This window comes from Opisthocomus hoazin, unplaced genomic scaffold, assembly GCF_030867145.1.
Source record: "Opisthocomus hoazin isolate bOpiHoa1 unplaced genomic scaffold, bOpiHoa1.hap1 HAP1_SCAFFOLD_121, whole genome shotgun sequence".
In the NCBI taxonomy this organism is placed as follows: domain Eukaryota; kingdom Metazoa; phylum Chordata; class Aves; order Opisthocomiformes; family Opisthocomidae; genus Opisthocomus; species Opisthocomus hoazin.
In genome coordinates, this window is record NW_027449004.1 from 97,717 (window position 1) to 112,843 (window position 15,127).

General features: G+C 48.1%; 1 protein-coding gene across 1 annotated transcript; it reads right to left on the minus strand.

Annotated features, from left to right (window-relative positions):
* Window positions 1-595: 595 nt before the first annotated feature.
* Window positions 596-14,810, minus strand: LOC142360135 (protein maelstrom homolog). Its single transcript, XM_075412377.1, has 12 exons — window positions 14,679-14,810; window positions 13,140-13,226; window positions 10,871-10,973; window positions 8,732-8,887; window positions 8,159-8,200; window positions 7,159-7,286; window positions 6,267-6,321; window positions 4,364-4,505; window positions 3,068-3,130; window positions 2,060-2,192; window positions 1,718-1,796; window positions 596-905 (listed from the first exon to the last, which is right to left on the minus strand). The coding sequence occupies exons 1-12, from the start codon at window positions 14,808-14,810 to the stop codon at window positions 790-792; spliced, it is 1,236 nt and encodes a 411-aa protein (XP_075268492.1). The 3' UTR covers window positions 596-789.
* Between the last annotated feature and the right edge of the window lie 317 nt (window positions 14,811-15,127).

The following is a 15,127-nucleotide window of genomic DNA, read 5'->3' on the forward strand; positions in this document are numbered from 1 at the left end:
GGAGAGAGCTGAGTTTGCGCAGAAACAAAAGTCAACCAGCGAACGCTGTGATGAAGAGGATGAGCCTTCATCTTGGGGCCCCCGACGACCACCACTAGGAGGCACTGCGCAAGCGCAGCTGGGAGGAGTCTATGGAAATGACTTCTTGGAACTGATTTTAATATGAAAGGGATGAGTTATGGAACCTAATGAATACGTATATTTTTGATCTGTATAAACTACCTGGAAAAGGTATGAGGTATGCACGTTGGGTGGAATTATCCCCCGTGCATCCAGCGCTGCCATAAAGAATGCTGCCTGTTAACACCACAGTGGTGTGACGAGGTTTTATTCCCGGATTTTCGGTGACACTCCCAGTGCCCTCAATCCCCATCCCAGTCACCTCGCAGTGCCCCCAACCCCCCTAGTCCCTCCCAATGCCCCCAACCCCCTCCCAGTCCCCTCCCAGTGCCCCCAAACCCCCTCCCACAACCCCCCAGTCCCTCCCAGTACCCCCAAATCCCCTCCCACGTCCTCCCAGTCCATTCCCAGTTCCCCCAAACCCCCTACCACCCCCCTCCCACAACGCCCCGAACAACCTCATTTTGAGTTTCAACAAGTTTTTTTTCAATAAACAAGGTTTTCACCTTCTTTAAAGCCAGTCAATAGTTTTATCATTCTAACAAGAACTGGAACTGGGAAGGGTTGCACGTAACATGAAAAACTGCAGCCTGGAGAAACTGCTGGTTATCCTCAGGAAACCACAAAAATCAGAGTTTACTGCTGTTCTGGATGGAAGATGAAAGATTTTCAATGACTGAAAGACTTGGGTAGATCAGCTGCACTGTTCAGCCATTGGGTAACTCCTCTTCCTCGCATGGCACTTGCTCCACAAAGGGAAGTCTTCACACCACGTGGAGAATCGCCTGTGAAATTCAATACGGTTTGCAATCAAATCAGCCTTTAAAGCTCGCATAAACAAATGGAATTGTTCTTCATACGTTGCGGAGCTGAAACGACTCAATAGCTCCAATACAAAAAGTCACTGACAGGGGTTGTGTTCTCTATAAACACCCAGCCCAGAAGATCTCACGATTTATAATGGGAACAGTTTCAGAATTTAATCCAACATGTATTTTACATGCAAGAAAAGCAGCTGCAAGCTCAGAATTCTCACAGTTATTTGTCTTGCAGACTTGATTCCGTTCCTCTGAAGATCAGCCGTGAACTGCCCAGATGAACTGAGCTCACGCGCCTTCTACCAAAAAAATTCCATCTCCAGAAAGATGACTGACAACGAGCAGCCTTTCTAAACTGAGTTATCACAGAATACATGCAACAAGCACCAGCTGAGTCTACACATATCATGACTTCAGAGCAAGGAGAGAGTAATAAAGCTGGCCCTGCCTCAAAGCACCTAAGCATATGAGAACGGACCTCACGTCGCAGAAAAATAAAAGGGTATCAAATCGGAGAGCAACATTTATGAGAAAAACTCAATTTTGAGAGACCTTTCTGACCATAAGATTGTGTCCAGTCGGAAAAGGGCAGCTCTTGATGCTTACATCGTCATCTAGTCAGTGAAATCCATCTGCAGGAATAAGCACAGCTCATGCAGAGCTGTTGAAGCTTTATGCCACTGACAGGCAACATCTAAGCCCAGAAATCTGAAAAAGCAGCAGCTGGATGAAGTTTCAATACCTCTTTCCCCTTACAAATGTGAAAGTTTCAAACTCACACCCAGAAGGGACGAACTCTTGATCCCGACCTGGAGAAGCGAAATGTCCATCACATCTCGAACCCTCAGCCTTCACCTTCTGTAGGAAGAAACAGACGTTCAAAATAATGTATGCATCTTCTAAAAGGCAGTGTACACCACCATCCAGGAAACCTAGGAATTACGGTCAAAAATCACAAGAAATGACCCAGCTAGTGGTTTATTTTTTTTTCTTTCATCCATCTGCCCAATATATGTCTCAAAAGACAGCATCCAAAGAGAAAACAGCTAACCTGCACCTGGCAAGTCTGAACGTTTGAGTGAACTGGAAAGAAAACAGGCGATCGGTTGAAAGAATCTGACCTGGAAACGTCCACAATCCAGTACCACCATCCTGCTATTTCTGCTTTCACCGTAATCAGAGTCTTCAAGAGGTAGGTGTGCTGCCGTCAGTGAGACTCCATATGCACTGCCTAAATATTTACTGATGCAGTAACTTGACCAAAACAAAGAGAAAAGGTTGGCTAAGATGTCATGCTCATGTACGGAGGCACATCGGTTTTAGCTCTTCAGCTGGCAAACAGAAGCAAGCACAGACGGAGACGCACAGAGCAAATGACCGAGGACAGAAGGACCTTGTCGCAGCAGCTAAACAGTTCCCCTGCACCCTTCCAAGACCGCCAGCCTATTCTGCAACAACACCCGAAATTTAAAAAAACGCTTCCCCACACAATCAAATGCAGCCGCTTAGAAGTGGGAAAAGCAACACTTTTCTTTGCAAGGCACAGCAGTGCATCACAAGAGTTTTTGGAACGAAATACTATTCGTTATTATCTCTCTCAGAGCACTACTGCTACTGACTGAGACCTTCAATGGCATTTCCTTGTTTCCCAGCCATTTCCTTTCCCTTTCCCCACACCAGAAAGCTCACTGAACCCTATCTATCTACATTACATGTAACGCAGTATAAAAGTTCCCAAAGCAGAGATATACTAGAATATACCAAAAATGTCTCACCAAACAGAGGTATACTAAACCTCGGAAGAAAATCAGAGAATGTTAATGTCATTAACGCTTCTCTCAACTCTCCACTAGGAAGTGGAGGTAGCGAGAGGATCACCACAGACTGATGGACATTACCACCACAGAAATGACATTACATCCAAGTGCTGAGACTGAGAGCATCCCGCTGCGCCATACAAACAATGCAAGTTACAAACACACCGAAACCTTGGGGGCGGAGGGAATCAATAAAACTCCAGGCCTAGAACTACAGCGCTGCAGGCCGTCAGAGCAGCCAGCGCTGAAACGCTGCCTCTGCAACACAACAGAAAGTCCACACGCGGGAGCGAACTCCTTAGCAATACTCACGCAATTTTCTTACAGGACGCCAAAGCGCAGCAGAGTATCTCGTTCTCTTCATGCCACTTGCACCTACACGGAATGGAGTTCAGGCTCATTTCAGAAGCATCGACAGCGTTAATCGACATGAACAGCTGGTCTGCTCACAGGGAACAGGAACAAACATTCAAGATGCGACCTTTCCGTCTCAGCGACCGTATGGCACCTCTGAAATTTCGCAGAGGACCAGTGTTCAATAACTAAGCTCCCAGTGGTTTGTGCAGAGTTCAAAGGCACGCTTCACAGGCAACCTGCTTCACGCAGAGGTGGGGGGAGGGAGAAAAGAGAATCCTGGGGTTTGGAAAGGGAACTGAAAGGTAACACTTTGAAGTTTCCCACTAATGTGAAATAGGTCCTCTTAGTACAAGCACCCCCGCTTTCCTCTCCACGTGAGTGTTTTAAAATGCATTTTTCCATTCTTGTTAAGGTCTCCCTCTAGTGTGCCGATACTCGTAGAAATGGAAAACCACCTGACCGTAAAAAGACAAAGTGACATTGATTCTCCCAACAGATCTTAAAATCCATCCTGTAAGCAGACTTGCAAGAATAATTTTTTTTTTTAAAGATCTATTCAAATTTAAGATCAAATTACTGGTTCTTACTTCAGACTTTTAACTTTTCCTTTGCTACTCTTTATTTCTCTAAGTTAACTGCGTCGTCACTAAACATTCCCTCGCAACACCACCAGCTACACGCCACTTTTATACAAACACAGAGGAATCGGAAAGTAGGAAAAGTTTTACCATTCAAGACTCATCGGGGGGGCAGGGAGAGAAAAAAAATCCTACAGAGTAAATCGGATTCCAGAAGTGTTAGAAAGAACATTCATTCCAGAAGAAAAAAGATAGGATCTTGCTTAACACTTACGCTCGAGAACTGGATTTGTACCACTGGGAAACAGACCTTCTCCCTCCTCACAGTAGCAATATGGGGCATCTGGTGGACTGAAACAGCCAGGTCTGATTCAAATTACACGGAGAGAGTCTGAACCTTCTGACTTCTAGGATTTCCAGTTAAATACCACAATGTATTTTTTTCCAATTTTTCACCCCACCCTTTAAATCGGGCCTCAGCGTTAAAAAGCTGAGTGTCTCTATACTTCTTTTGGGGAAGTATTTTTCATTTCCAGCTGTGCTCATGATGTGACCAGAAGCATTTCTTATCACAAGGCTTGCAGAACATTCTAGCTAGCAGCATACAAGCTGTATGTAAAGCACCAAGAACATCAGATTAATACAGATTTCCACAAAGAAGAACCCAACATACCTCGTATTACAGGAGAAATCCCAATGGAAGACATCCAGTTCTCCACACACCCAACTCCTGGATGGCTCCTTCTGGTATTTCTTCCGGCAGAGTTCTATTACCAGGTCTTCTGCAGCAAGAAGCTCCAGATGGCTCTCAGTGCCTAGAGCTCAGAGAAAATCCACGTCAGGAGAACAAGTCAGTGACTATTCTGCTGAGCTCAGTTCTCACTCACTCCCTGTTCACTGCCCAGCCTCGCACCGGAGCGTCAACACTCTTGTAAACCTTCCCAAGTTATTCCAACAGCGGTTTCAATAAAACCTGGCTTCCTAGCAAAGCAGGTCCCATACTCTCAGCATTTCAGTCCTTTAAAGAAGTTGAGTAAGACTGGGCCAAGTACTGACCCCTGGGGAACACCACTGGTTATGGGCCTCCAACCAGACTCAGCGCCGCTGATGTCACCCTCTGAGCTCTGCCATTCAGCCAGTTCTCAATCCACCTCTCTGTCTGCTCCTCCAGCCCACCCTTCCTGAGCTTCCCTACGAGGATGTTATGGGAGACAGTGTCCAAAGCCTTGCTGAAGTCGACCTAGGCAACACCACAGCTCTCTCCTCATCTACCCAGCCAACCATGCCATCACAGAAAGCTATGATCTTGCTCAAGCATGATTTCCCCTTGGTCAATCCACGCTGACTACTCCTGATAACCTTCTTTTCCTCCACTTGCTTGATGATGACAGCCAGAATGAGCTGCTCCATCACCCTTCCAGGGATGGAGGCCAGACTGACCGGCCTGTAGTTCCCCGGGTCCTCCTTCTCGCCCTTTTTGAAGACTGGAGTGACACTGGCCTTCCTCCAGTCCTCGGGCACCTCTCCTGTCCTCCAGGACCTCTCAAAGACCATGGAGAGGGGCTCAGCAATGACATCTGCCAGCTCCCTCAGCACTCGTGGGTGCACTCCATCGAGGCTCATGGATTTGTGGCTGTCCAGTTTGCTTCAACCATCTCTAACCCAATCCTCCTCGACACAGGCAAGGTCTGCCTTTCTCCAGGCCTTCTGTCTTACCTCCAGGGCCTGGGATTCCTAAGGGCCAGCCTTAGCAGTAAAGACTGAAGCAAAGAAGGCATGCAGTAACTCTGCCTTCTCCATGCCCTCCGTCACCAGGGCACCCACCTCATACAGCAGCAGGCCCACATTGTCCCTAGTCATCTGTTTGCGCTACTGATGTACTCAAAGAAGCCCTTCTTCTTGTCTTTGACATCCCTTGCCAGATGTCATTCCAGATGGGCCTTAGCCCCCCCTTCTTGCCCACCTGCATGCTCTGACAACCTTCCTCTATTCCTCCCAAGTGCTCTCTCCCTCCTTCCACATTCCATAGACATTTCTTTTCCATCCAAATTTTTCTAGAAGCTCCTTGCTCATCCACACACGTCTCCTGCCTCCTTTGCTTCATTTCTTACCTATGGGGATGCATCCATCTTGAGCAGGGAGCAAGTGATGCTTGAATAGCGACCAACTCTCTTGGACCTCCCCCTGCCTTCCACAGCCCTAACCCATGTGTTTCCTCCAAGGTCCTTCAACAGGCCAAAGTCAGCTCTCCTCAAGTCCAAGGCTGTGATCCTACCCACTGCCCTGCTCCTTCCACACACGATCCTGAACTCGCACCACCTCATGACCACAGCAGCCAAGGCTGCCCCCAACCTTCACACCCTCAACCAGTCCTTCTCTGTCTGATCACGCTGTTTTACTGTCACCGATGGGGAGCAAAACAAGAGGGAGAAGCATGCAAAGTAGTTCTAGCTATCAGGACCAGCTTTTAGGAAACCTTTCAGACCCAAAGCTTTTCAGACAAATACAGCTGTCCATGACTACATAACCCCTCTCTCGGGGAAAAAAGAAAAGGCCAAAAATGATCCTTTTCTCACCTGTTACGCTAGCCATTCGATTGAGACACCACTTAATTCGGAATCTGTCACCAGACTAGAGGAAAGAAAATTTCAGTCACTTTGAAGAAGTACAGTATATAACTCTGACATCTGCAAGACTTCTGACCCAAAAAGTCACCTCCAAAACAAAGGCCAACGTTTGTGGGATTCAATGGACGCTCTTGATGACAATTATCTTGAAGAGGAACCAAATGCCACGGAGCCTCTCCAACCAAACTCCAGGCGAAATACTGGACTCGTGTTTGGGGGCAGTTTAAGGGCTAACCCATGCTACTGGCATTGAGCTCTGGATCGCTTTCACCTGTATTTCTTCAGAGCCCTATATTTATGGATGGAGACCAACATCTTCACCCTCCCTGCCTTTTGAAGAACATTAGGCTCCAATGGAATCAAAACCTAATATAGCTGTCATGAAGCTTAAACGCCTCTGAAGCCCAACATTTTGTTTTGCTCATTGGCAAATGAAACTTGAGCAAAAATTAAGATGTACAGTGTTCTCACGGGGAAAATGCCAGAAAAACATCCCTTAGAAAAGCAGAACTGTGCAACTATTATTCAGCACAATCAATTTCAGTCAATCTTCAAAGCTCTGAACCTAAGTTAAAACAAAGTCAGAGACCAAGTGAAATGTTCACCAGCAGACTACAGCCAGAAGTGCAGGCTGAAACTAAGGCGGCAGAAAATTAGGTCTCTGCTTTATAAAAAGGCTGGCTTCTAGGAGCCACTTCTTCCTGCACGGAACTGGGATACCTTAGCAAACAGCGCCTTTGCCCACCAATTAGGTTTGAGAGTGAAGCATCTCCTTTGTCATCCAACAGAAGTGAAACGAAAGGTTTTGATTGAGAGCATCTTACTTTGACCTGGACCATACCCTGCAGTAGAAGTGAGGCGAAACACCCCTGGCTGGCTGGACAAACTCCAGAAGCTCCCGCAAGACAACGGCGTAAGAAGTACGGGAAAGACCAAATCCAGACAGAGGGATCTTATGAGCGGCATCACCTAATGGGGGGGTGTCAGAAAAAAACCAAAACACCAAGTTATAAGAAGTCCTGTTTCCTTGAACGATACAGTTCCCCCCTCCTTTGTATCTTTTTATATCCATATACGTACACACACCCCTCCTCTTCTTCTCTACAGGCACTGTGTCTGTGCTTAAGCCATCAAAACCCTGCTTTTGTCAGCAGCAGACTGGCAGGGCTGGGCTGCGAGCACACACACACACCACTTTTACAAGGCAATTATCTAAGTATTTGACCTAGGAAACATTGGCCAAGTTTGTTCCCTCTGTACACAAGGGGAGGAAGTGTCCTAATAGAAACCAACTGGAATCTACAAACACTACTGAAGAGTCACAAAGGGAGTACGGCAGGCCAAGCCAGGCACAACAACAGCAGAAATACTTTAACTTTGGTGACAGATGTGAAGCTGCCAAGCACAACTTTGAAACACAAACTAGTACCTTTGAGCTACCCTATCATGAGTTAGCAGTTCATGCTGAAGATACACTCCAGGACTATCAAGGGAACGGCACTCGGCTCAGGTGGGCTTGAAAGCATTTAAAGCCAAACAAAGTTGTCCCATTTAAGAAAAACGTACTGCAGTTATTATGGAATTAAAATAGGAAGATGGAACACAAATAATTCTCCCACTGACAAAACCACTTTGGGTCAAGTGCTCTGCCATTTGTGGGTACAAGAAACATACAACAGGCGACTGCACCAAGCTGCTCTGTCACTCCTTTTTCTTCAAAACTCGACCAGTTCCCAGAAGCAGAAACTGCAGACTTCCAAAACGTTCTGACACAAATCAGATAAGCTGAGTCTAAAACCACACACCTCTGCACACCCCTCCTCTTCTCCACTGATACTCACTAGCAGTCTGGCAGTGGTACCGAAAACCAAGTGGTGGTGCTTCTGCAGAAGAGCAGGGGAGACGGGAGAAAAAGAACAATCATTACCCACCATCCACAATGACAGATCCTTAACTCTCAGCCATACACCAGTCTCGCGTACAGAAAGGAACAGCTTCATCTTCCACTGGGGCAAGTACAACTGCCACAACTACTTTCGAAAAAGTTCTTTTCAGTTATACGCATTTTAAAAAACAAAAAGTCTATGATACAGCGTGTGTGTGTGTGTGTGTACATGTGTGTTTAGGTCCAACCAAGACAAACATTCATTGGCATGAACTACAAAGCACAAACATCTGAAGGTCCTTCTGCATTTGTTCTACCCTCTTTAAAGCGTCATGCAGTTCCCACGCTTAAGTCCATCTCTCCAGAAACAACCAGCACTGCTCCAATATTTTAAGAAGGCCAGCCACTTACAGTCAAAGAAATAAACCTATCTTCATCTCATCTGGGCAGCAGTAAGTAACAGCAGAATGCCTCCCTCTCACCCCAAGGCAGGATGAACTACTTCTCCTCTCCCTTCCTTGGAACTCACCTGCATCGATGAAATGATGCAAATCGGCTATTACGCCGTCCTTTAGGGAGTACTTCACACACCCGATCTCACAAGGAAGGAAGCGCTGTTCACAGCTGGATGGCAGCTTGCCATGGCTGTAAAAGTCCAGGAAGTAGAAGATGTCTGAAACCACGGCTGAAAGGAAACAAAAACCACAAACATTTTCAGAAGAGCCAACAGAGGTTACCTCTAGCCATCCTGGCCTCATCTCATCCAGCGTAAGCTTCAGTGCGCTTTATCATATGAGTGACGTAGGGTAATGACCAAGTAAAACACAGCTCTTTCTCTGTATCACAGATGACCAGGTAGTTAATACTTCTGCAAGAGTCAGGCATATTAGTGATCCCAGTACATCTCCCATAGCTGCTACTGTGTGTAGAGATCAGGGCAAAAAGAGGGAAGAAAAAAATACATCAACCCCCAAACCCACACAAATGTTAAGAGGCCTGGAATCAACAACAGGACCTACTATTCCTTTTTACGATAGGTCTCTTCACCCTCTAGGAAAAAAAGGTTAGAAAAAACGTCAGTCTGAAGCAGCAAAGCAGCCTCACCAGCTCAATCCAGTGACTCACACAAGTTACAGGAGCTAAATAACCTTCTGCAGCAAGAGGAGGCAACAAGTCTGCTCGTTAAAAGGATTGCTTCTCCACTGCTCTATGAGCTCCCAAAGAAGTCAGCAAGCACACCCAAAGCAAATGTGAAGAAATAAATTTACCATTTACTAATTTTAAAAGTACCCAACTACGAAAAATGTTTCAGAGTACACCTTAATCCTTCTCTTCATAAATGTCACCTAACATTCTCACTGAAGCTTTAGGTACCTATTTCATCTTTACCCTTAGGTTACGCCCCTCATCAAAAAAGTCCTACTTGTTCTCCTAAACAATGGAGCTGTAGAACTGCTTTTGCAGACAAATACTGCTCTAGGCCAAATTTTAAGGCATTTAACACCACTTGTCCGAAGCTTGAATGCTGGTGCTCTCTTACATTGGGTATCAACCTCTACAAGCTGCGGAGTCAGGAAAGACACCTCTGACCCGCTTTCCTTACCAAAAAAATGGATATAGCTACAGGGAACCGTGCAGCACTTTGACCGAGAAAGAAAGGAGCAGCAGCATCAAATGCGTCTCAGTTATCCCTCATCATTACCCCCTCCTTCAGTTTAAAGATAAATTGTGCCAGCTCAAGCCACCACCACCAACCCCATCAAATTTGCATCACGGTGACAGGGGAGCACAACCTCTGCCAGGGAGGACACTAAGATGTATCACGCTTTTTATGGAGCTGCTCTTTCCTGCCCCTCCATGACCATGGCAACAGGAAAAGACTTCAGGAGACCTGTTACGCAAAAGGCTTCAGCTGAAACTTAGCCACACAGCAGATGCAGCTTACATCAGCTGGCTGCGTGACTTCTCTTGTAAGCACTACCACTTCTCATTTTTCAGAATAACGTCATATTCATGGGGAAATGATTACAGATGTGTTCACTACTCGATTCCAATCAAAACATCCATTTGAAGAAGGGGGCACCGATAAAACAGGTTTCGTTTTTCCAAGAGTTTTCACCAAGGAAGCAAGCCAGGATGTTACAAAAGCACTGACAAAGCACATATCCCCTCTTTTATTCTCCCAAGGAGGCCAGGTCACTGTTTTCTTTAACACCTCTACCACACCTCATTTTTGAACTTTGATATCTAACAACTCTTCACCCTTTCACATTAGTACAAGCATTATTTTATGCTGAACTTGGGTTAGACCTTGTAAACCACAAATCGTAGGAGTTCCACACTTTCCTTTTTCTTCAAAGCCTTGAAATAATTGTAAAGAAACCATTAGTGGCTACATTTCCCTCCAGCTAAAGAACAGAGGACAATGATTTTGGGGGAGGGGGGGGTAGGGAAGGGGGCATGGCAGCACAACACACATCTGCACTGACTTCCCGCTGTACTACAGAAGACCTTCTCCCAGCAGCAGACCCTTAGTTTAACACAAAGAAACAGCTGACACAGACGGCCATTAGCAAAATGGAATCAGCCTTTGTACAGGTACCCTTGAGAATATCTACACAGGGCAAGCTTCTGTCTACCAGGATCAACTGCTGTAAGATTACCCTACCCTGATCGTTCTCCCAGGACATAGCAGAGGCCTTTGGAAGAGAAGTGACACCGGGCATCTTTGTGGTCAGACAAGCAGGAACCGGATGAGCCACATTAGACGTCTGGAAGAGAAGAGAAGAGAAAGTTAAAAAAAAAAATCAAAACAGTCTACTAACCCCCAATAAAGTCCTTCACCTCCTCCTCTCAGAGGAACACAGGACTGGCCACTAACAGTGATGGTCAGGCGGAACAAGGCTGCAGTTTCTACACATGTGCCCATGGACTTGCAGACCCGAAAGGCAGGATTTCTCTTCTAACAAAAACAGAGCTGGGTATCTTAGCACCCCGCTCAACTCACTGCAACTACAAAGAGCTATAGCTAAAAATCACAACATGCAATTCAAAAAAAAAATTGTTTTCGGGAACTTTCCAAATTGGAATTTCCAATTTTTTTCCATAAACTTTATGGAAAAGTTTGGCACATGCGTTAGTTGCCTTGGACTAGGAAGGAAAGTGATGAAAAGCTGACAAAGCCTCAGGGAAGCCATCAGACTGCTCTGGCACAGAGCAAGTAAGAAAGGCACCGGCGTCCATTCAGCGCTGCAAATTCACACAGGAGCAGGAAGCTTTTCAGAGGACAGGAAGAGAAACCCGGCAGGCTTACAGAACTCAATCATTCAGGACCCAAACTGGGAATAACACCCACATCTAGGTACACTCATTCCAGATGACCATCTTAGCCAAAGTTTGTGGATTATCAGTTTCAACTACTTCAAATAAACCGAGGAATCGGTCCCATTCACCTAAGCTTCAGTCATCTCGAAAAGATGACCAAGACCTTTCACTACACAAAGTCAGCGTGGTTGTCTGTGTGATTAATCAATGCAGATCACACATAACCTCACACATACACACTTCCCTATTTCCACTGACAGCCAAGAAGGATGATGATCTTTATTTTGCTAAAGCAATTATTGCTTTCCCTGATTACAGCTTTCTAAAATGCCACCACTCCTGGAAGGAAATACACAAGCCTCTGCTTCTGACTTTGCTGTCATTTCAGGTAGCTCTCCATTACACGTGAAAACGGAGCTCCACTAATTACATACCCCTAGCCTGCTAAATAACACAATGATGATCAGATTTTAAACAGCTCTTTTCCATATAAGCAAGCCCCCAAAACCAGAAAACATTGCCTAATATCTCCCTACTAGTCTGGACTGACTAAATTAACTGCTCCAGCTTTACCAGTTACTCCACACTATGATCATCCTGTCATTCCCTCTGGAAGTGTTTCAAAGTCCTCAGTTTTACCCTCACCAGTAATTCATAGTTCATACTCAGTATCTAGTCACACGGGATGAAGAAATAAATGTGGTATTATCCATTCGCTCGACCAGGCTCTCTGCTGTGACACACAAGTTTTCACGCTGCCAACCAAGACTGCAATAAAATAAGCTTTCCCACACCTCGCACAAGTCAAACTCTGAAGCAAACTATGCTTCAGGGAACTGCTGGGAGAGGGAGACAGACATAAGGGACAAAAAAAAAAAAGGGGGGTGGCAGGGACAGACACATGAGACACACACCTTTTCAAGACAGTAAATAGTACAAGGGATCCCGCTAGCACTATTTTTGACTACAACCACATTCAGCTTCACCTAACTGCTTACTTTTACATTGAGGGACTTTGTCCTCCACCAGAGCATTACTATTCTCTCCATAACCAAACCAATCTACAAACAACGGCAAGGTACAATTCTTCTTTCTGTGCACAGGTTCCAACATTTCACTGACCTGCTCCACCACACAGCCGCTCAAGAATGCCCCAGCAGCTGTGTTTAAGATGTGGCTTCAGGCCATCCGCCAAGAACCAGCTAAATTAAGGACACCCACAAAGCAAGAGCAACATGAACCTAGCACCAGAAGCCACACCAATTTACAATATTACAAAGAAAAAAAAAATGGCAAAGCCAGTCACTGCAAAATGTTGTTAAACATAAAACTAAGTTGTTAGAGAACGACATTTTACTTGGGAAAAGAGCCCAAAGGAACAAGCTGCGCTGGTTTAAAACAGGATAGACTATTTTCACCTTTAATTCAAACCAGAACAATTTCCCGCTTAACCTTCGTAACGGTACGGACTGCCCCAGCAGCCGTAACCTCCACAGGCTGGAGGCTCTGGAGAGCAGGTCCTCCTCCATGGCACCATAGCTGACCAAACCCAACACCACTCCCTCCGCCTCTGGTTCAGCTACTCTGGAAGGTCTTCCTTTCTTAGCATGTACCTCTTGCACCATCTTCTCCGAGCGTTTCTTTTCATTCCACTTACGAGCCTTCTCTGCATATACCATCTTTTCTTCCTTACTCAGCAACTAAAGGAAAGGGAATTGGTAAAAAAAAAGTTTTACTGCTTCCTCCTAGCAGCCCCACAAAGCAAGAAACTCCATGTAAGAAATTAATTGTGCATTTCCAAAGGACGTTCTCAATGCTTGCCAAGAGCTGCCAACTGCTAGCACTGACTCCAAACATTTCCTGCAGCCTTCTCCCTAACGGACCCACAACCTTTGATTCCAAACGCCTGGCGAGCACACGCTTCTGAAGCATCTTTGGGCGAGAGCAAACTAGCACTGCCCCACCACAAACCAGAGGTCTTCTGAAATCACTCGGGCCAGCTGGGGATGCCACTACCCATAGAATCATAGTTTGGGTTGGAAGGGAGGTTCTCCTTCCCCTCTGCACTGCCCTAGTGAGGCCCCATCTGGAGTACTGGGTCCAGTTCTGGGCTCCCCAGTTCAAGAAAGATGAGGAGCTACTGAAGAGAGTCCAGCGGAGGGCTACGAGGATGAGGAGCTACCGGAGCATCTCTCCTACGAGGAGCGGCTGAGGGAGCTGGGCTTGTTCAGCCTGGAGAAGAGCAGGCTGAGAGGGGACCTTAGAAATGTCGATCAGTATCTGCGGGGGGGGGGGGGGGGGTGTGTCAGGAGGACGGGGCCAGACTCTTTCCAGTGGTGCCCAGCAGTAGGACAAGGGGCAATGGGCACAAACTGGAGCAGAGGAAGCTCCAGCTGAACACGAGGAAGAACTTCTTCCCTCTGAGGGTGACGGAGCCCTGGCCCAGGATGCCCAGGGAGGCTGTGGAGTCTCCTTCTCTGGAGATATTCCAGCCCCGCCCGGACAAGTTCCTGTGCTCTGGGTGACCCTGCTTGGGCAGAGAGTTGGACTGGGTGACCCACAGAGGTCCCTTCCAATCCCCACCATGCTGAGATTCTGGGATTAAAGGTCATTGAGTTGAACGCCCCTGTCATGAGCAGGGACATCTTCAACTGGATCAGGCTGCTCAGAGCCCCCTCCAACCTGACTTTGAATGTTTCCAGGGAGGGGGCAGCCACAGCTTCTCTGAGCAGCCTGGGCCAGTGTTTCACCGCCCTCAAGGGGAAGAATTTCTTCCTTCTATCTAGCCTGAATCGACCCACCTTTTGTTTACAACCACTGCCCCTCGCCCCCCTAACATGGCTGTCCCAACAGCCCGCCACCCAGAGGGGAGGGGGGCACGGCCTGTGCTTCTCAGCCAGACCCGCACGGGGCCACCCGCACCGCCCAGCCCCCGCTTCGCCGCTCAGGCAAGGCCACGCTGACACCCCCCACCCCAGCCCCCGCTTCCCCCTCACGCAAGCCCACGCTGACACCCCCCACCCCAGCCCCCGCTTCCCCCTCACGCAAGCCCACGCTGACTCCCCACACCCCCCCATCCCCACCCCAGACCCACGCGGCGGGGCCCGGCTCCCCCCGCCGACCCGCGGCCGCTCCCCGGGCCCTCCCCTCACCGCCCAGGCCCCGCAGCAGTGCGGGATGGCGTCGGCCACGCGCGCCACGGGCAGCCCGCGCCGCTGCAGCTCGGGCAGCCGCTGGCGCACGAAGCAGCAGAACGGTCTGCGCGCACCCCGCCGCTGCGCCATGCCGCATGCGCTCCCTCGGCCCCGGGGACGGGTCGGGAGGGGCGGGGCCGGGCACGCGCGCGGCCGCCCTCGGCTCTTGGCGCCAAAGGGGAGGGCTCGCGCCTGAGGGCCGGCCGCGCCCCCTCCCCCCGCGGGCTGCGGCCGTCACCTCAGGAGAGGCGCGGGGGGAGCCGGGCCGGGAGGGGAGCCCGGCAGCGCTGCGCGGGGGGGGCGGGGGGTTTTTTCTCTCCGTTTTTTGGGTGTTGAAGGGTGAGCGCTGCGGAGAGGGACTGGGAGTGCTGGGGGACCACGGGGTGACCCTGAGCCAGCAGCGCGCC